This window comes from Acomys minous (assembly GCF_964271855.1).
Source record: "Acomys minous genome assembly, chromosome: 1".
NCBI classification, from domain to species: domain Eukaryota; kingdom Metazoa; phylum Chordata; class Mammalia; order Rodentia; family Muridae; genus Acomys; species Acomys minous.
This window is the reverse complement of record NC_140483.1, coordinates 139929466-139950619: the sequence shown is the minus strand read 5'-3', so window position 1 is coordinate 139950619 and position 21154 is coordinate 139929466. Positions and strand designations below refer to the sequence as shown.

General features: G+C 39.1%; 1 protein-coding gene across 3 annotated transcripts in view; it reads right to left on the bottom strand.

Annotated features, from left to right (window-relative positions):
- Window positions 1-21154, bottom strand: part of RNGTT (RNA guanylyltransferase and 5'-phosphatase) — a 225814-nt gene that overhangs the window by 54596 nt on the left and 150064 nt on the right. For all 3 annotated transcript variants that reach the window (XM_084782759.1, XM_084782756.1, XM_084782757.1), the window contains exon 14: window positions 16469-16535. In XM_084782759.1, coding sequence (XP_084638885.1) covers window positions 16469-16535 — 67 coding nt within the window. The remainder of the gene's footprint in view (window positions 1-16468; window positions 16536-21154) is intronic.

Genomic DNA, 21154 nt, shown 5'->3' with positions numbered 1-21154 from the left:
TTGCTAAGAGTCAAACCTAGGGCTTTGTGCATGCCAGGCAAACACTCTACCAACTGAGCTACATCCTCAGCCCTAACTAATTTTCTACTGATAAATGCTTTTTGTTGACTTTCAAAGGTCAAAAAATACTTCAATCTACTGAGAAGAATATCAGGACAGTTAATGATTTAACCTATCATTTTTCCCTATGCACACAAAATTTGGAGTGTGTGTGCGCGTGTGCATGTATATTGTGAATGTTTTATTAAGTTCCCAGACATAACTACTGGCATCAAATTTAAATATACTTCTTATATTTTGTTTTTGTTACTACTGAGTCAAGTAGAACTACCTAAAAGTATTTAAAAGAGTTATTTCTTTCTATTTTATGTTTGTGAGTGTCTGTCTGACCATGGGTATGCAAGTGCCTTTAGAAGCCAGAAAATATCAGATCCCTTGGAACTGAAGTTATAAGCAGTTGTAAACTGCACATGGGTCCTCTACAAGGGCAGCAAGTGATCTTAACTATTGAGTCACCTCTCCAGCCCCTCTAAAAGTATTTTGAACAGCAATAATTTATATTATTTTAGTAGATGATCAATCATGAAGCTACTTCCCGAGGATGAACAATCTTTTATTTTTATTCTACTTAAATGTTGTAAAGTATTTAACATTAATATAAAATTATAAGTATCTAGTGCAGTAAACATTGAACCCCTACCCAGATCCAGCCAATGGATCTCAAAATCTAGATAATTACTTCTCTCTTAATTACTGTAAATCCAAGACACCAAATGTACTTCCTCATTATTAACAGAACTATGGGAAATTTAGCTACTGTTGAATGAATATGTCATATAAATCTAAATTTTAAGTCAATTGCTTTCTCTCAAATTCTTATCCACTTCAACTTCTAATTTTTTCATTAAGGGGAGACTTGATCTTTATCCTCAAAATACATGAAATCACTTGGAGAAGGTGAGGTGTAGAAGCCTCCCTTCTGTTCTTTACAGTTATGAATTCTGAAACAGAACATGGCTTTACAGCTTTATAAAAAGCACTTAATTCCATTCTCCTTTCTATTTTCCTATACCACCTTTTGCCCTCTAACCAGCAACTACACATGTTCTTTTTCTTACTCTTCAAGGATGAATTTAAGCTTCAATTTAGGGGCAAACAGTTTCCTTACTGTCACAAATGTGGCAATTTCCTACTGGAAGCATATGGCAGCACTAGCTGAAGGAGTCTTATTCTGAAGCAGTATTTGACAAACTGTGAGTCAGTCTCAATAGAGCAAATTCTGTGGGATGCGTCCAACATTTAAAAAGCAACCAAGAGTTCCAAGATGGTGGCGACCGGGGGTATGTTATCTGAGTGGCAAACATCGATCTCCACACATTAATAATGGGAAACTTCAACATCCCACTCTCACCAATGGACAGATCATCAAAACAGAAACTAAATTTAAAAAAAAGTGAAACTAACAGAGGTTATGAATCAAATGGACCAAAAGATGTCAACTGAACCTTTCACCCAAACACAAACGAATATACTTTCTTCTCAGCACCACACAAAATCTTCTCCAAAATAGATCATATAGTTGGTCACAAAGCAAGGCTCAACCGATACAAGAAAATTAAATCAACACATTGTTCTTTATCAGAGCACCATGGAGTAAAGTTAGACCTCAATAATAACAGAAATAACAAAGTCTACACACTCATGGAAACTGAACAACTGAACAACTGTTCAATGACCGCGGCATCAGGGAAGAAATAAGAAATAAAGAAAGAAATTAAAGACTTCCTAATATTCAATGAAAAAGGCACAACATACCCAAACTTATGGGACACTATGAAAGCAGTGCTAAAAGGAAAGATCATAGCACGAAGTGCCTTCATAAAGAAATTGGAGAAATAAAATAGTAGCATCTTAACAGCTAGCCTGAAAGTGTTAGGGGAAAGAAAAAGAAGGAGGAAGAGGAAGAGGAGGAGGAGGAGGAGAAGTAGTAGTAGTAGTAGTAGTAGTAGTAGTAGTAGTAGTAGTAGTAGTAGTAGTAGTAGTAAACACACCCAAGAAGAGAAGACAGATGGCGGAAAATAATCAAACCCAGGGCTGAAATCAATAAATTAGAAACAAAGAAAACATCCATGAAACCAAGAGCTGGTTCTCTTCAGATAATCAGCAAGATAGACAAAACTCTAGCAAAAATGACTAATAGGCAGAGACAGTGACCAAGCTAACAAAATCTGAAATGGAAAGGGGGACATAACAATAGACACTTAATTCAAAAGCTGTTTTCTACAAAACTTGAAAATCTAAAGGAAATGAATGATGTTCTTGATAGATTTCACCTATCAAAGTTAAATCAAGACCAGGTAAAGTCTGACAACAACAGCAACAACAACAGCAAAGCCCAGAGCGAGATGGTTTTAGCACAGAACTCTAAAGAAGAATTAGTACCAATACTCTTCAAACTATTCCACAAAACAGAAATAGAAGGAACATTGCCAAACTCATTCAATGAGTCCACAGTCACCCTAATACCTAAACCACACAAAGATTCAATCAATACAGGAAGAGATTTTCAGACCAATTTTACTCATGAACATTGATGCAAAAATACTCACGAATTGAATGCAAGAACACATCAAATACATCATGCACCATGATCATGTAGACCATCCCAGGGATGCAGGGATGGTTCAACATACAAACTTCCATCAATGCAATCCACCATAAAAATGAACTTAAAGAAAAAAAAAATACATGATCATCTCATTAGATGTAGAAAAGGCCTTTGGAAAAAACCCACATCCCTTCATGATAAAAGTCATGGAGAGCTCAGGAATACAAGGCCCATATCTAAACATAATAAAGGCTATATACACCAAGTCAGTAGCCAACATCAAATTAAATGGAGAAAAACTCAAAGCAATCTCATTAAAATCAAGGACGAGGCTGCCCATTCTCTCCATATTTCTTCAATATAGTACTAGAAGTTCTACCTAGAATAATAAGACAACTAAAAAAGATCAAGAGGATACAAATCAGAAAGAAACAAGTCAAAGTATCACTATTTGCAGATGATATGACAGTATATAAGTGACCCCAAATATTCCACCAGAGAACTCCTATAGTTGATAACCACCTTCCGCAATGTGGCTGGATACAGATTAATTAAAAAAAAAAATCAATAGCCCTTCTATATACAAACAGGCTAAAAAAGAAATCAGGGAAACCACACCCTTCACAATAGACACAAATAATATAAAATACCTTGGTGTAACTCTAACCAAGGAAGTGAAAGACACATATGACAAGAATTTCAAGCCTTTGAAGAAAGAAACTGAAGAAGATATCAGAAGATGAAAAACCTCCAAAGCTCATGGACCAGTAGGATTAACATAGTAAAAATGGCCATCTTACCAAAAGCAATCTACAGATTCAATGCAATCACCATCAAAATACCAACACAATTCTTTACAGACCTGCAAAGAACAATTCTCAATTTCATATGGAATAACAAAAATCCCAGAACAGCTAAAATAATCCTACACAACAACAGAACTGATGGAGGTATCTCCACTCCTGACTTCAAGCTACACTACAGAACAATAGTAAGAAAAACTGCATGGTACTGGCAGAGAAATAGACTGGTGATCAATGGAATCAAATCGAAGACCCAGAAATAAACCTGCACATGTAAGGACACTTGTTTGTTGACAAAGAAGCCAAAACCATACAATGGTTAAAAGAGAGCATCTTCAACAAATGGTGCTGGTTTAACTAGATATCTACATGTAGAAAAATGCAAGTAGATCCTTAGGTATCACCCTGCACAAAACTCAAGTCCAAATGGATCAAAGACCTCAACATAACACTAGATACACTGAAACTGTTAGAAGAGAAAGTGAGGAAGAATCTTGAACTCATTGGTCCAAAAGACAACTTCCTGAACAGAACAACAACAGTTCAGACTCTAAGATCAACAATTAATAAATGGGACCTCACAAAACTGAGCAGCATCTATAAGGCAAAGGACCTTGTCAATAGAAAGAAAAGGCAGTCTATATAGGGAAAAGATCTTCACCAATCCTTCATCAAAAATATACAAAGAATAATATAATATATCCAAAATATATTTTTTAAAAAGCTCAAGAAATTAAACACCAACAAACAAAATAACCCAATTTTTAAAAGGTGCACAGAGCTATACAGAGAATTCTCAATAGAGACATCTGGAATAGCAGAAAAACATTTAAACTGGTGGGAATGCAAAGTTGTACAACTGAAACGGCCTGGTTAAATAAGTCTAGCTGACTCCATGACAGGCTTAAGTTTCTTGTTAGTTTGGAGTGGGCCTGAGCTCAGCAGTTACTGGAAATACCAAAGAAAATGAACACCCAACCAGGGACAGCCAGGACACCTGGCCTGAAAAAGATAAGGTTGCTTAGCTACTGGTTTGAAAAAGCCCCTAACTCCTGACCAGGGTCATGTAGCCTCCTTGGTTATTGGCCAGTCTCAATCGAGGTCACATAGCCACAGCTGAAACTCTCCTTTCTGGCCTTTAAAAAAAGGCCTGCACATTCCCCTCGGGGTCACTGCCATTTTGTTTGAATGGTCAACCCCAGCATGCTGGAATAAAGGCTCTTTGCTTTTATATATGACTTAGGACTCCTGGCGGTTTTTGAGGTCTTTGAGATCTGGAAATCAATCTGGTTCTTCCTCAGAAAAAATGGTAATAGCTCTACCTCAAGACTCAGCTATACCACTCCTGGGCATACATCCAAAAGATGCTCCACCATACAATAAGGACATTTGCTCAACTATGTTCATAGCAGATTTATTTGTAATAGCCAGAATCTAGAAACAACCTAGATGTCCCTCAACAAAAGAATGGATAAAGAAACTGTGGTACCAGAAGCAGAGAGAGTCAAATGGTATATACTCACTTATAACTGGACACTAGCCCAAGGGGCAGGTCCCATGAATGTCTGCACCTACCAGGAAAGTGGGATAGAGGTGAGGACATCCTATTGAGACTCTAGGCAAGAAAAAAATATAGGGGATAGGGAAGTAGGTGGATCCAGAGGGTCCTAGAAACCTACAAGAGGAACATTATGATGGGTGGAACTGAGCCCAGGGGTTCTGCTTGATCTAAGGCACCAACCAAGGACAAAACGTGCAGTCATCATCAAACCTCTACCCAGATCTAGCCAAGGGACAGAACATTCTCCACAGTTAAGTGGAGACTGGGGACTGACTTTCACTCGATCTCTGTGCCCCATATTTGGCCATGTCCCTTTGTTGGGGAGGCCCAATGGCACTCGGAGGAAGGATAGCAGACTACCAAGAAGAGACTTGATACACTAGCACCATATTCAGGGGGAGGAGGTCCTCCTCAGTCACAGTCATAGGGAAGGGGGATTGGGGTGAAAGTGGGAGGGAGGGAGGAATGGGAGGGTGCATGGGATGGGATAGAAAATGAGATGTAATATGAATTATTTTATTTTTCAATAAAAATGTGTTGAAAAAAATAAAATTAAATCAAAAAAAGAAAGAAACTGGTACATTTACACAATGGAATACTACTCAACCATTAAAAAGAAAGAAATCATGAAATTTTCAAATAAGTGGATGGTACTAGGAAAGATCATCCTGAGTGAGGTAACCCAGACCCAGAAGACACACATGGTCTGAACTTTCTTCTAAGTGGATTTACCTATTAAGTATAAGATAACTATACTACAATTCACAGATCCAAAGAAGATAAGTAACAAGGAGGTCCCAAGGGAGGATCCTTACATCTCCCTGAAAAGGGGAAATAGAAAAGTCAGAGGTTGTGGTTGAATAGAGGAAACCAGTTAGGAGAGGGGATGCAGAGAGAAATAAGGGTGGAGATTAGACCTGTGGAGAGCTCCGGCTTGAGAACTGGAGGCCTGCAGAAAAAAGAGAAACTGTGGGTGGGAGCATCTCTGTGACAAGCTGGAGACCTAAGTCAGAATACGCCTCTGGGAGAATATGAGGGGGACTCTAGCAGAGACTCCTAGTAGCAGGGGTCATGGAGACTGAAGAGGGCACCCTCTATCTAGATAAGACTCCTAGTGGAGGGAGGAGAGCACCAACCCATGCACAAACACTTTGATCCAAAACTTACCCTGCCTACAAGACATGCAGGGTTAAAGATAGAGCAGATAGAAAAGAGACTAATGGAATGTCCAACCACTGGCTGGCCTAACCCAAGACCCACCCCATAGGAGAGAGCCAAGCCCTAACACTATTAACCTCTGCTAGGCTTTCAGACAGGAGCCTAGCGGAGTTGTCTTCTGAGAAACTCCACCCAGCAGCAGTGGTTCGAAATAGATGCTGAGACTCAGAGCCAAACACTGGGTGAAGCATAGGGAGTCTTGTGGAAAACTGGGAAGAAGGATAAAAGAACCTAGAGTTGATGGAGCGCCACAAGATCAATGGAGCCAACTAACCAGGGCCCAGAGGGGCCTATGCAGTCTGAAGCACCAACCAAGAGGCAGTAAGAAGGACAAGCAGCTAAAAAGGCAGTTGCCACCAAGCCTGGGGACCTGAGTTCAATCTCCAGAAACCACATGGTGGAAGGAGAGGGCCAACTACTCAAAAGAATCCTCTCACCCGCACACATGCCTCTATCACAACCAACAGATGGAAATTAAAATAAAAACAGACCAAAAACAAAAGAAATAACTCTGTGACATCACATCTACTTTGAAAGTTCAGTTTGTGCTGTGTATGTACAAAACCTGACAGGAGCACATTTTTTTTCTTTAAGACAGGGTCTCTTAAAAAAAACATCTTTTATATTCCTAAAGTATGGAAGGATTATAGAGCTTTAAAGTATGAACATGTGGGCATTAGTTTATTTAAATAGTAATAGTGTTGGTCTAATACATGAGACAGGTTTTCATTCTTTTGATCTCAAACTTGTGGCCATCCTCCTGTTTCAAGTGGTAAGATGATCGGCATGAACCACCATTTCTGCTCCAATATCTTTTAAACAATCACTAGTTGGCAAACGCATAAAATGATACCCATTAGTCTAGTCTTTTTACAATAGAAAGATCCAAAATTAACATTTTACTTTTAAACCTAACTTGGATTAAAATTAAAACGGAATTACTAATCATAAGGGTGTTTCTAAGTAACAACCTCAGCACAAAACACTTTATAAGAAAAATATTCTAACTTTTTAAAAGATTTATCTTTACCTTTGTGTGCCTACCACCATGGCCCCAAATCATATGTAGGTGGCCATAGGGGCCAGAAAAGGCACTGGATGCCCTGAAGCTAGACAATTGTGAATGTTCTAGTGTGTATGCTGGGAGTCACACCTGGGTTCTTCCAAGAGCACAAGTGTACTTAATGTCTGAACCCTCTCCAGCCCCATACTTGTATTCTGAACACTTGGGAGGTAGAGGCAGGAGGATAAGAAGCTCAAGGTCACCCTTAGCTATACAATGAGTTACTAACAACAACAACAACAAAAAGAGTTCACTATAGTATGAATTGCTCTAGGAAACAAAACAGAATAGCAGGTATAAAATAAAGCTAGACTGACCAATGATATCACAGGCCGGAAGTCAAATTGCTGCACAGGATGAGGCAGAAGGTTCAAATTCAAGGCCAGCTTGGATTATACCTTAGGCTAAGGATATATAGTTTACTGGGGAAAGAGGGAGAAGAGGGTATAACATGTGAAGTACTACCAAAATTTAAATGATAGTACCTACAGAGTAAGCTCTAAATGATAAGATAGACAGATACAATTAATCTAGATATTATGCAATGCTATGTCTAATTCCAACCAGTCAGACTTCTAAGAAACTTCTAACAACTTAAAAAATTAGAGATATATCAAAACATGATTTTAACTAAAATTGGTATACACTTTAATCCCAGCACTCAGGAAGAAGAGAAGAGGAAGGCAGGTCTCTGTGAATTTGAGGCCAGCCTGATGTACAGTGAGACTCTATCTCAAAAAACTTTTATTTATTTTAATTTTTTAAATTTTCATTTTGGTTTCTTCACATAGTCTTTATGTAGTATAGACTCTCATGGCAATCCTTTTGTTTTGACCTCCCAAGTGCTGGGATCACAGATATGGGGCCTCCTGGTGGGCCTTTCCCTTTCAGTTCCAAAGGCTGCATATAATTGTTTAAAGAACCATTACTCTTAATTATACCCAAATTAAGTACAGTTCTATGTATTTAGAAACTTAAATTACCCATTACTAAGTTTAAGGTAGTCTCAATTTTGACAATAAATTTGCTTCATTATTACAGAAAATAATTTCTTAAGATAGATAAAATAATTTTTTACTCCATGTTGTAAATCATTAGAAAATGATCAATGTTTTATTTAATTCATTATATTTCAGATAAACATGTTTAAAAATCAAAGACTTTAATAAATATTTTCTCTGAAAACTATTTTAGCTATTCAACATCTTTTTGGCTAATAGAGACAGGAAAATACCATTATGATTCTTAATTTAGAGTCCTCTTTGTTTTTAACAGGGTCTTATGGACCTCACAGTAACAATGAATTGACTGTGTCAATGATGAGTTTGAAATTTTGATCCTCCTGCCCTCACCTCCTTAGTGCTGGGATTATGGGCATTCACCACCACGGCCAGTCACTGTGATGCCGGGGATAAGAAGTCAGGCCTTGTACATGCTAGGAAGCACTTTACTGGCTCAACTATATACCCAACCCAACTTGGGGTCCTTAAAAGCCCTTAAGTGCCAGGGAAATACCTTAGTGGGCATAGTAGGGAAACATGAAGACCTAGGAGCTCACTAGCCAGTCAATCTCAGTATGAGCTCCAGCTTCACTGACGAAATCGTGCGCCTCAACAGGTAAAGGAGAAGCCTGAAGAATTGAGTCAGTGGCTAGGAGCACTAACTGCTCTTTCAGGGGACTCAAGTTCAATCCCAGAACCCAAAGGCATCTCACCACTGCTTGTAAATCCAAATTTAGGGTAATCTCACACCTCTGATCTCCATGGGCAACAGCACATTCATACACACATACATATGCACGATGCACATACACATAATTAAAAGCAAAAATAAATCGTAAAAAAGGAAGGTGGAAAAGGCATTTAGAAAGACAGATGGTATAGACCAATTTATTTTAAGTCAGTAATCAATATGGTCTTAAGAAAAGTAATGCATTCTTCATTTTTAAAAGGTTATACTATGTGGTACTTATGGCATAGAACACATCACTGTTACACTTAGTTCAACTGGAGAAAATAGACATAAGAAAATGCTGTATTTTTCAGAAGTCAGCAATAGACTACGTAAGAAACTAAGCTTAAATTTCAAGCATAGTCTCAGTCATCTGAACTGTCTTTATTGTCTCCAATGAACTTCGACATAATATGACAGAGATGCAATCAGTCATAACCAAGGAATTATAAAAGATCTTCAACAACTGTAAGGTTAAGAAATCTTTCCATAGTGAATAAGAGAGCATCAAACAAAAAATAACCTAAAACATGGATTTTTAAATTTCAGCCTAGTTGATTAATAAGGCATAGAGGGCTGATAAAAGAGTGTCCTCTGTCACACAGTCAGTTAAGAAAGACCTAGATTGCTGGACGTGGTGCCACACGCCTATAATCCAAGCACTCAAGGCAGAAGCAGGTGGATCCTCATGAGTTCAAGGACAACCTGGTCTATAAAGAGACTCTAGGACAGCAAAAGCTTTAACAGAGAAACCCTGTCTCAAAAAACAAAAAACAAAACAAAAAGATCTAGATTAAAACAACAACAACAACAACAACAAAAAACTGTTATCAGGTGATTGATAAAGGAACTTATCCTCACACAGATATTGTACTAATGCTTCTGAGATAACATGTAACTCAAACACACACACACACACGCACGCACGCACGCACGCACGCACGCACGCACGCGCACACACACACACACACACACACACACACACACACACACACACACGTACTCAGTCTCCACCCCCTATTAATTTTCCAAAGCAGACGTGAGTGTAGGGAATGAAAGAGAAGAGAAGAGAAGAGAAGAGAAGAGAAGAGAAGAAGCGGGGAAGAGGCCTGCCAGAAATGTTCTATTGGAACACAGTGAGCTTTCTGGCTCTGCTGTCAAATTCCATGAGTGGGACAGTGAGGCAAAGTTATAAAAACACACTTGCCTATATCACTGATGTTGTAGGAACACTGAAAAATGAAGGGGAAAAAAAAAAAAAACCAAACACCATGAATGCTTACCATTCCTTAATGAATCAGAAAACAAAAGAAGGTAAGCAACTTTTATGCTAAAACAGACTTTGGAGTTTTTTTATGATAAATTACTGTAGGGTTTTAAGAGGTGCTGCTGATACCTTAGTAACTATAATAAAATTTCCAGAGTGTAGCCACTATGCCATTATCAAATCCTCCCCAGCCCTGAACACTGAGCCAGACAAGAAGAAGATGAAAGACAACAGCACGCTTGTGTTCACTGTGGATGTCAAGGCTAATAAGCACCGAATCACACAGGCTGTGAAGACACTCCGACACTGAAGTGACCAAAGTCAATACCCTGATGAGACCTGACAGAGAAAAGGCGTGTGTTCGCCTGACTCCTGTTTATGATGCTCTGGATGTTGCAAACAAGATTAGGATCATCTAAATTGAGTCCAGCTGGCTAATTCTAGATATATACTTTTCTTCACCATAAAAAAATGCTGATATTAAGACTGATTACTCTCTGTATTAAAAGTCTGCATATCCTGTTCAGACTAAGTGAAAAATCTTTGTTTTTTTTCCAAAGTACAAAACTATATTATCATGTACATAGATAGAAAAACATTTAAGTGTAAAACTTTCAAATAAGCAGCAGAAAAATAACTCCTGAGACAAAAAATAAACATTAAAAAAAAGTCAGAAAACTAAATCACATAGTTGTACAGGCTGTAAGGGCTAAGGTTATGTTTTAATTACTGTGCTTAAGAGAACTATAGAGCAACAATGCCTCTGTAAGCCCAGATGCTGAGGGCTGTTATTCTTGTAAGATAACAAGTTACGTATTTTCACTTTTGTAAATAAGTTGGTTGTCCCCAATGCACAGAATGTGCTTGATCACATGCAGGTGGAAGGTACACAGGCAGGAAGTGGGTCAGGATGTATGTTTGGCCCTGACTGGACAAAGGCAAAAGGTACATAGTCTTGTGGATGAGCACAGGAGTAAACGTAATTCACAGCCACTCTCTGAGAATCCTAGGTATGGATCTGGCCAGTGTCCATTATCCTGGCTAGTAACTAACAGCTTGCTTCAAACATGGCTCTAAGTCTGTGGTAGTGGTCTTCCTACCATCCAGTGGGATTAATATTTTCTGGAGGTCCCCAGTGAGATAAAATCATCCACCCACCCAAATTCTAAAAGCATCATCTTCACTATGAACTCCAGTGTTGAAGGGTTGCCGCAGGGGGTACACACCTTGAGATGTCCCAAGGCTCCTAAGAGCGCTTTTGATTTCCCATCATCAGGATCAGTTGACTCTGAATGATGGTGCCTCGTGTTTTGTTTCTGACTGGTCTCCTTTAAGTGTGTGAGCTTTCTGTGTTCTGTGTTGCTGATTTTGTTTTTGCTGTCTCTACCGCCACCAGATACCAACCACTACCACTAAAGTCACCTGCCATGGCTGCTTTGATGGCAAGGGCTCAGAGTTTACCTCTGAGCTTTCTGGTCATTGGATCCAGTTTAGAAGGATTCAAATGTCTTATAGATATGGATAACTTTAATTAAAGTTGTTTTTGTGCTGCAAAGCTAGCTCTGGTATTGGGTATGGCTCGCCCTGCTCCAGACCCAAGCATGCCAATTTTAAAGTTCCCTCTACGCCGTGTGTCAGGCAAGCCACCTGATTCTGTGGCAGGGTAAGGAGAACAAAGCAAAACAGCCAAAACTTGGACCATCTGTTTCATTTAACTGCCTAATACTTTTGCTAAGATATAAACCTCATCTCAAGATTCATGAAACAATTATGTGAACTTTTTATACCTCAAAATTTAGAAGTTTACTGGGTATAGTCAAAATCTGTAACAAAAAAGTTAACTTAAAACTTGTAACACAGAGGGTTGAAAGTTAAAAATCTATCTACATAGGTAATCTTAAAGGAACCATGAGGAATGACACCATCTTGGGATATAACAACATGTGGCTTGCCATCATCTTAGCTGCTGTTCCCAATCAGGATGGGGCAGCCATACGGCTGGCAGTCATCTTTGCTAGAGCTGGAAAGGGCGAATGTCATGTAACTTCACTGCCATCTTCATAAAAGTTTATACCACATGGTATATACTAACCAAGGAGAACTCCAAGGTAGCTTGGATTAGGATAGATTTTTATATAATTCCTGAAAACAAAGTCATAAAAACAAGGCTTATGAAAGATAGGGTTTGAAACAGTGCTTGTTTAAAAAGGTTTAAAGCTGCATCTCCAAGCATCCCTAAACAAGAATATACCTTGTCTTGCAGACTACATTGTAGTTGGTGGGTTTAAAGGTATGAGGGGGTCATGGAGAGTGTTGATATATAATGATTATTTGGCAAGGATGGGGTGTGGGGGGACACGACAGGCCCATGCCACGGTGCACCCCATCCCCAAAGAATTATGTGCCACTGCAACAGATCAAGATTAAATATGTCCTTTATGACAGCTGAATCAGTATTATGACCACTGTCACCAATGAAGCCATGGAGACCACAGGAGCCTGGGGCAACCAGCCAGGTAATAGGTAAGTCTCTATCATTTTAATCAATACATAGGCCATTTGGATTATACTTCCTGCTGTAATTTATCCTCTGATCTCTGATGGCATTGAAGGCTAGGCTAACTGTAGCTTTGTTAGCTTGGCAGCAGCAGGCACCCAGCACCTCCCCTAAGGCTGCAGCTATCTTGTTAGTTCATTTCATATGTAAAAAAATCAGGCCTTGCTCTTTCAAGAGCTAGTAGATCTCCTGCTGAGAAAGGCAGACAAGTTTGCCTTGAGAACAGGCTTGATATTAAAGAATAAACAGGTTTCAGATGTGATTTCTTACTGTTCCTTTATTTAAAAGAACTTGCTTTGTAATGACTGCTCTCTTGGCAATAACCACTTGTGTCTCTGGTAAATGGTTAGATGAAATAAAAAGGTTTTAGGTTTATGTAAATTCTGTAATTGTTTCAGATTTCCTTTCCCCTCTCTATGCTGTTATTATACTAAGAATTCAAATTTTCAGAGTTTTAACATTGATCAATGGAGTTCTAATAAGCTGGTAAAGCACTACTATTACCAGTCACAGCTTAAGATTTCTAACTTCCTCTGGTTGTCTTCAAAGTATACACTTAAAAGTGCTACTCATCAGGCTAAAAACATCTCTGTCCAATCCATATATCCAGCCCTCTAGACAGAGAAAAGATTACTCATTTTTTAAGCCCAAAACATAGCTTATGCTATGAATCAAAGGTGTGAAGTCCACACCAGCTATTTTGCAGACATCTGTTTGCTGCTTTTTCTACAATATGGATTTCAGCACAGATTACTAACAGTGGTAATGCTAATATATCTAATATTTTTATCTCTTTATGGAAACTAAAAATAATTATGTAAACTTCAGGGAGTTGAGGGAGTCATACAACTTAGAACCACCTCTCACAGGTCAGAATAAAACTTGCTTCAAGTTTGGCTAGGAAATTGTGATAGTGGTCTTATTCTCACCCAGTGAGATCAACAACACTTCTTAGAAAACATTAATAGGACTGGGGGAGGAAGAGGCAGGCAGCTCTCTCTGAGTTTCAGGCCACCTGCTCTACAAAGCCAGTTCAGGACAGCCAAGGTTACTCAGAGAAGCATCTCCAAAACCAAACAAAAATTAACAAAGTTTAAAGAAAGAAAGAAAGAAAGAAAGAAAGAAAGAAAGAAAGAAAGAAAGAAAGAAAGGAAGGAAGAAAGAGAAAGAGAGAGAAAGAAAGAGAGAAAGAGAGAGAAAGAGAGAAAGGAAGGAAGAGGAAAGAGAGAGAAAAGGCTCAAATCTTCCTTTTTATTTACTGCCTTGCTAATTTCCCCCATTTTCTCCCCCTTGGCTGTGTATTTATTGTGTATGTGGGGCAGGGGAGAAACATGCACATTTAGGTATGTAAGTGTGCTCCCATATGTGCCCCAGCACATATATGAAGTTCAGAGGACAGTCTTGGTGGTGAGGTCTCACTGTCCGCACAGGGTGTCTTTGTAACCTGCAGTTGTGTATTCGGCCCCCCATCTTGCCGTGTGAGCGCTGGATTACAGACACAAACTAGTAAACCCAGCTTTATGTGGGCGCTGGGATTCAAATTCATGCCCCTCACATTCACACAGAAAGTGCTTTACCTACTGAACCATCCTCCTAGCCCTATTAGCCCTATTCTTTTTTTTCATTTCTTACAACAATGCCAACAATTAATTAACTAATCAGCTCTTTAAGGTTTTTTAAAAAGTTGTGTGTACAGGTACCCACAGAGGCCAGAGGGACTAGGAACCAAACTCTGGTCCTCTGCAAGGACAGCAAGCACTTTTAATTGCTGAGCTATCTCTCAAGACCCAATCGATCAATTCCTAACTAATATTGACAAAAGACTGAATGTTTTCCTTTAAGATTAGGAAGAAGGCCAAGGGTATCTGATGTAACCATTACTGTTCAGCCTGGCATTATAGACTGCAGTAAAATGCACCAGGTCAGACAAGAAGGTAGATAGCCTTTTTCAGTGGATCATATAATTATGAAAAGAAACCCTATAAAATCTACAAAATTACTACTAGAACCAATAATTGAGAGTAATACTACTATAGAATTCAAAGTCAACGTATTTAAAATAATCTTTTTACATATTAGAAATAAAAGCAATTGTGTAACAGCATCAAAAATGCAAAATACAGATGCTCGTGCACTGCAAAACTATGCAAGACTACCAAAACAAAACATCACTGAGAGACATTAAAGCTGGAATAAACAAAAGAGGCACGGACTTAGTGAACTGAATGATCCCGTATTATTAAAGTCAACCTTCCTCCCTTTCTCTCCTGGGAACCAAACCCAGTATCTCACGCAGGCCAGGCAAGTACTCTATTTAGCCATGCTACCTCTATCACAATCCTGTTAAATTTTTCAATTTTATTCAGATCCATCTATAGATTCAACAGAATCCAAAACTTTTATATAAGTTGATAAAACAGTCCTAAAAAATTATATGAAAATGAAAGGAAACTGGGTTAACCAAAACTACATAGAAAGAAAAGAACAAAACAGGAGAATTTATACAATCTTATTTGGGGACTTACTATAAAGCTACAACAATCCATACAGTGTGTACTAGTGGAAGGTCAATGGAAGAGACCTAAGCATCCAGCCTTGAGAAATACAGGGTACTCTACTACTCAAGAGAAATAAAGCACATATTCCCTGACAGAAAAACTACATGCACAGGTTAACAGCAGTGCCTAGTGCACCCAAGGCACTTGGTTCAATTCCCCAAACAACCACACAAAGACAAGTATTAATGTTAAGTACGAGAATGTAGACGGATTTCAAAATACTCACGGTGTGAAAGATGGGACATGAGAATGGGAAGGAATGTATAACTCCATTCACAGGAATACTAACATATTTAAACTCATCTACAATAAAAAGTTCCAAATGATCTGAGAACTTTTTTTTCAAGTCGACAGATATATTTCATTATCTTACTAGTTTCTACATGAGAAAATATGTTAGCATTTATCAATATATGTCTAATTACAGTATACTGCTATAAATCACACCCCAATAAAAATGTAGTTGAAAGTCAATTCTAGAATGAACAGCGTTTTAAATATCGGGTCTTGTAGGAACCAGGCCCGACTGAGCTGCCTGCCTGTCTTGCTGTTTCATGTCCTGTTTCTAGCAGCTTCCATGTCTGTGTTTATCTTGGTTAGCTAGTCATGTTTACTGCTCTGAGAACGTGCCCCTCCCTTCCTCAAGACTTTTCCTCCTGTGCACAATCACCTCTTGAGGGATTTCACCTGGGAGGAGGATTCCTGTTTTGCTGCCTATAAGAAGGCTCTTTGGAACTCTGAAGGGGACGAGAATAATAAACCACTGCCACGGCTGCTGCTGCGGCTGCTGCTCTTAGCACAAAGGACCACTGTGTTTTTGTGTGTGTGTGTGTGTGTGTGTGTGTGTGTGCGCGCGCGCGCGCGCGTGCGTGCGTGCATGCATGCATGAGTTAAATCCGCAGTCCCTCACCCTCAACTCGGTACCGCAGTGGCAAGGTCTGGTGATGCTTAACGACTTTTTCAGTAGACTAATCCATGAAATCATTTCCTCATATTCACAATGTCTTTGATGAGGCTAGTAGTTTTACTATGTTTTTACTAAACAGTGAGTTGCAGATAAGTAAATGCTAAAGAAAAACACACAGAAAATGAATTATCATACCTTGATTTGTGCAAAGGGTCTTTCATAACCTCCAACATAGAGAAGGCCAACATTCTGTGGAAGCAGCCTACAAGGTAGAAAAATAAAAAATAAAAAATAAAAAAACTGCCTTAATTATGAAGTACTCTACCTTTAATGCAAAGATAGCATAATAAAAAAGTGAAGAGACTGGGGAGGTAACTCAACCAGCAAAGGGCTTGCTGCATAAGCACCTGAGTTTGATTTCCCATGATCATTCCCCATGATCCATATGAAGAAGCCAGCAGGTGTGGTAGCAACAGCTGGTAATTCAACCACCAGGGAGGCAAAGACAGGTGCACTGACTAACTGGTCCAGCCTAAGTGCCACGTTTTAGACCAAGAAAGAGACTATGTAAAAAAAAAAAACAAGGTAAATAGCATCTAAAAAACAATACCCAAGGTTGATCTCTAGCTATACACACACACACACACTCTAAAATTTTTCTATTAGATATTATGAAAATGAATATACAACACTGTCTTTTGTATAACGAGACAGTAACACCAAATGAATACTTGGGGGGGCAGTTTAGAATGGGCCTGGAATGTGGCTCAGGTAGATCAGGTATCTGCCTAGCATGCAGGAAACCCAGGGTTTAGATACAGTACAGCATAAAGCTGGGAGTGTTGCCACAGGCCTGTAATCCTAGAATTCATGAGATGAAAGCAGGAATATTAAAGGTTTACCATCAGCCTCTGATACACAGAGAGTTCAAGGCTAGCTTAGGCTACCTACTTCTACATCTCAAAATAAGTCATGAAAATTTAAATATAGAACACTCTTAATAATTTTAATAAAATTAAAATTAGGTGACAAATGTTACATTCAAAAATTTATAAAGGTTTCATTGAAGAACCAGTGAATGCATGCCTACACCATGTGTTATAGATAAAGACCTCAATTCTATTATAAAACTTTAACATAAACTTGTCATAAATACTCCCAACAAAAAAGTGTCTTTGACCCATAGCATAATAAACTATCTTTCACTGAAAAACAGTGGGGTAAGGGACACCGATTATGGAGAGCTAGGTTAAAGTCTGACTATATAGGAGTTGCAGCTTGAATAAGGAATAAAAGTCAGACTATATATGGTTTCATTCCCTAAATCATCCTTTCTTTTCTTCTGATTCAGATCTCTAGAAGGTCGGTTGTGCCATTTTGTTTTGTTTCTCCTCTAAAAAAAAAAAATCAAGTACATTATATGGGTATTTTGCTTCATATATGTCTGATGCAGTGCTCGCACACCTGGTGCTCTCAGAGGCCAACAGGGGGCCTCAGCTTCCTCAAAACTTGAATTAAAAGATAGAAGAGATGGTTGTACTAGCAAGAACTCCCAATAATGGGGGACACAGAGCATGAACCAGCCATCTTCTATAACCAGGAAAGGCTACAAGTCAACCCATCCACAAAACCTTCAACCTACAGTTTGTCTTGCCTGCAGAATGTTCTGGGACCAGAGTCTAGCATAATTGTCATCAGAGAGACTCCATCCAGCAACTGACAGGAGCAGATGCAGAGTCCCAATTATAAGGAGGAGGTGGAGGAAGGGTCAGAGGAACCAAGGGGGTCAGGGACACACCAGGAGAACATGGCCCACAGAATCAACTGACCTGGATTCATGGGGCTTGCAGAGATGAGGGAGCCCATTGGGGACTAACCTAGGTCATATGCATATATGTTATGGTAGCATATACATTATGGTTATTGTTGGATTCCTAATAGTGGGAGCAGGGGCGCCCTCTGATTCTTTTGCCTACTGTGGGACCCTTTTCCTCCTACACACACCCTTGATGTGATGGTATGTGCCTGGTCTTATTGTAGCTTGTTATCCCATGTTTGGGTGATGGTCTTAGGAGGCCTGTTCTTTTCTAAGGGGAGGCAAAGGGGCCAGGAGATCTGGGGGAGAGGGGACGTGGGGAGGAGAAAAAACTGCAGTTGGGATGCAATATGTGAGAGAATACTAATTTTAAGAAGATACTTGTAAGTTCCCACATAGGTGCTGGAAATCAAATCAGGGTCTTCTAGAAGAGTAGCCAGTGCTCTTATGCCCTGAGCTACCTCTGCAGTGGCATGTTTTCCTTTCTTAATACAGTCTTGCTTGTAGCCTGAGGGAGCTTCTAATTCAGGGTGCCCTACTTCAGGCTCCAAGTGCTGGGATTATGGTTCTATGCCAATTAGAGGTTTTTCACTCTTAATTGCACTGAAATTCCAGGTGGGTTTGGTTTTGCTGGAACTCAACCTTAGACAGACAGACAGACAGACAGACAGACAGACACACAGACACACAAACACACACAGGCAAGTACTTTTTTATTTTTTATAAAAGACATCAGATTTTTATTGCTTGAAGAATACAGCATATGAAATCACAAGAACATCAAAATGAAAAGTCACTGGCTTCAGACATAGGACACATTATCACATGCAGTGAAATACTAATTTACCTGAAGTCTGCATCAGAAAGAAAAAGTATGGAAATATCTAAATTGTTGTTTACTTGAGAAACATACATTTAAAACAAAATAAAAGAATGTTACAGAACAAATTAGAAAACCCAAAAGTGACTAACTTATTTCTGTAAACTAAACTACCTACCTTTGGTACTTAACCTTTTTGAAAAAACAATACCTTCTATATTTCCAAACACTTCGTGGGCATATACCCATGAAATACCTTGAAATAACTTCAACATAAAACATTCAGCAAAATGACTACCCTTTCTACTACCCTTTCTGCTATATGAGGGGAGTATATTTGATAAATGCATAACAATATTTCCCTTCTTCTAAAGCTGAAAAATATGTGTATCAAGAAATCTAATCCTTATAAACTTTAGTTGGCTCATCAAATACAATTGAAATCCTGGCAGCCAGAATCTCTTCTGGGGCTTGGAGAAAACAGAAATGTAAATGACTTGGCAACTGACACAGGAACTTAATGACTTCCCATTATCTTAGGTAGCATATTTCTGTTTCCAAAATACAAGCAATATGCCATTCCTCCAAATACACTGGATCCTGTGTATTTGGGATCAAATATAACTGGATCATAAACACTACCACCCTTTATTCACTGAAACCAAATTAAAACCAGGCAAGTGCTTTATATAAAGCTATATTCACAGTCCAGATCACAACACTATGAATGAAGAAATACTAGCTTTAGAACACTGGAATGATTAAAGAGGAATTAGTAGAATGGAGCAAGCTATGGGACATAAATACTAAGTGTAGGTATCTCATTCTTATACATATTTTTTCCTAAAGGACATGTAAGTAAGTAGACATAACTTTAGTTGTAACATTAATGTTTAGGGGGAAGGACTCTGCATTCCATGCCCCAAATTTCTAGGTACAGACATTTCTAAGAGTCTACATGAAGTTAACAGCTTTATATATTTTATTGCATGAATTTGAGAAGAGAACATTCAAAGATAAATGTAATAAACAAGTGCAAATTCAAAGGAGCCAATGAAACATTTTAGTGTGCCATATTGGCATAACCACAAAAAATTAGAATACTCAAAATTTATGGGCTTATGAGATGACCCCCAACTTTTCCAGTTAAAACATAGTTTGGAATATACTTGCCATATAAGACTACCCCTCTTCCAATGCATACCCCGGTGTAGCAGACTTGGGCATGTGTCTATTTGCAGGCAGGGCACAGGCAGCCAGTGTCAGCCTATACTGCCCCTTTAAGAGGCACTCCACACTCAACCCAAAGACTCGCTCACAACCCTCCAAGTCAAATGGGCAGGTTCTGGTGAAGAGCCAACCCACGCCCAAGGTCTTTTCCTCGAGATACAGGAAGATGTGTGCAGCTTGCTCCTCCCCACTTCGTGCTCCCTGCACAGAATGGGGAATCTGCAGCACATCGCCCGATGCACTATATGCTTTGGACATATGAAGCAAGGGGAAGCAAGCTGCATGTAAGTATCCAGCATATAAGACGACTCCTGACTTTGTCACAGATTTTTCAGAGTTAAAAAGTCATCTTATATGCCGGAAAATACAGTATTATAATAGTCTCCTTTTTGCACTGTTTGGTTTGGGTTTTTTAAGCAGAGCTATGAGCTCTCACTTCATACTCCACACTACCTCTTCCTCCAAGTTCTAGGATTATATGTGCATTACCATAAGACCTGCCATAACGATCTCTTTACTATTTAATCCACAGCTTCAAAAGCTCTACTTCAAGAGTTTTGGAATCCATATTTATTAATAACTTTTCTGAAACTAGAATACCTCTGATACTTTAGTTGTCACTAGAGACAGGTGTAAGTTGTTTGTGTGACTCTTGTCCACTGGTAGGACTGTCTAGTGAGATTAGGAAAGGACACATCTTAGAGCATGAAACAAGACAGATCTTCAGTCTCCTCAGAACACTGTCTGCTCCATATAGCCTGCATGGTCAATAAAACACATGCCTGTAATCAGGAGGCAGAGGCAAGCAGATCTCTATTGAGTTCAAGGACAGCTTGGTCTACAAAGCGAGTTCTGGGACAGCCAAGGGTACACAGAGAACCCTGTCTTGAAAATCCAAAACACCACCAAAAGAAAAAAGAGGAGGGAGGGAGGGAGGGAAGGAAGAGGGAGGGAGGAGGAGGAAGAGGAGGAGGAGGAAGAGGAGGAGGAGGAGGAGGAAAAAGAAGAAGAAGAA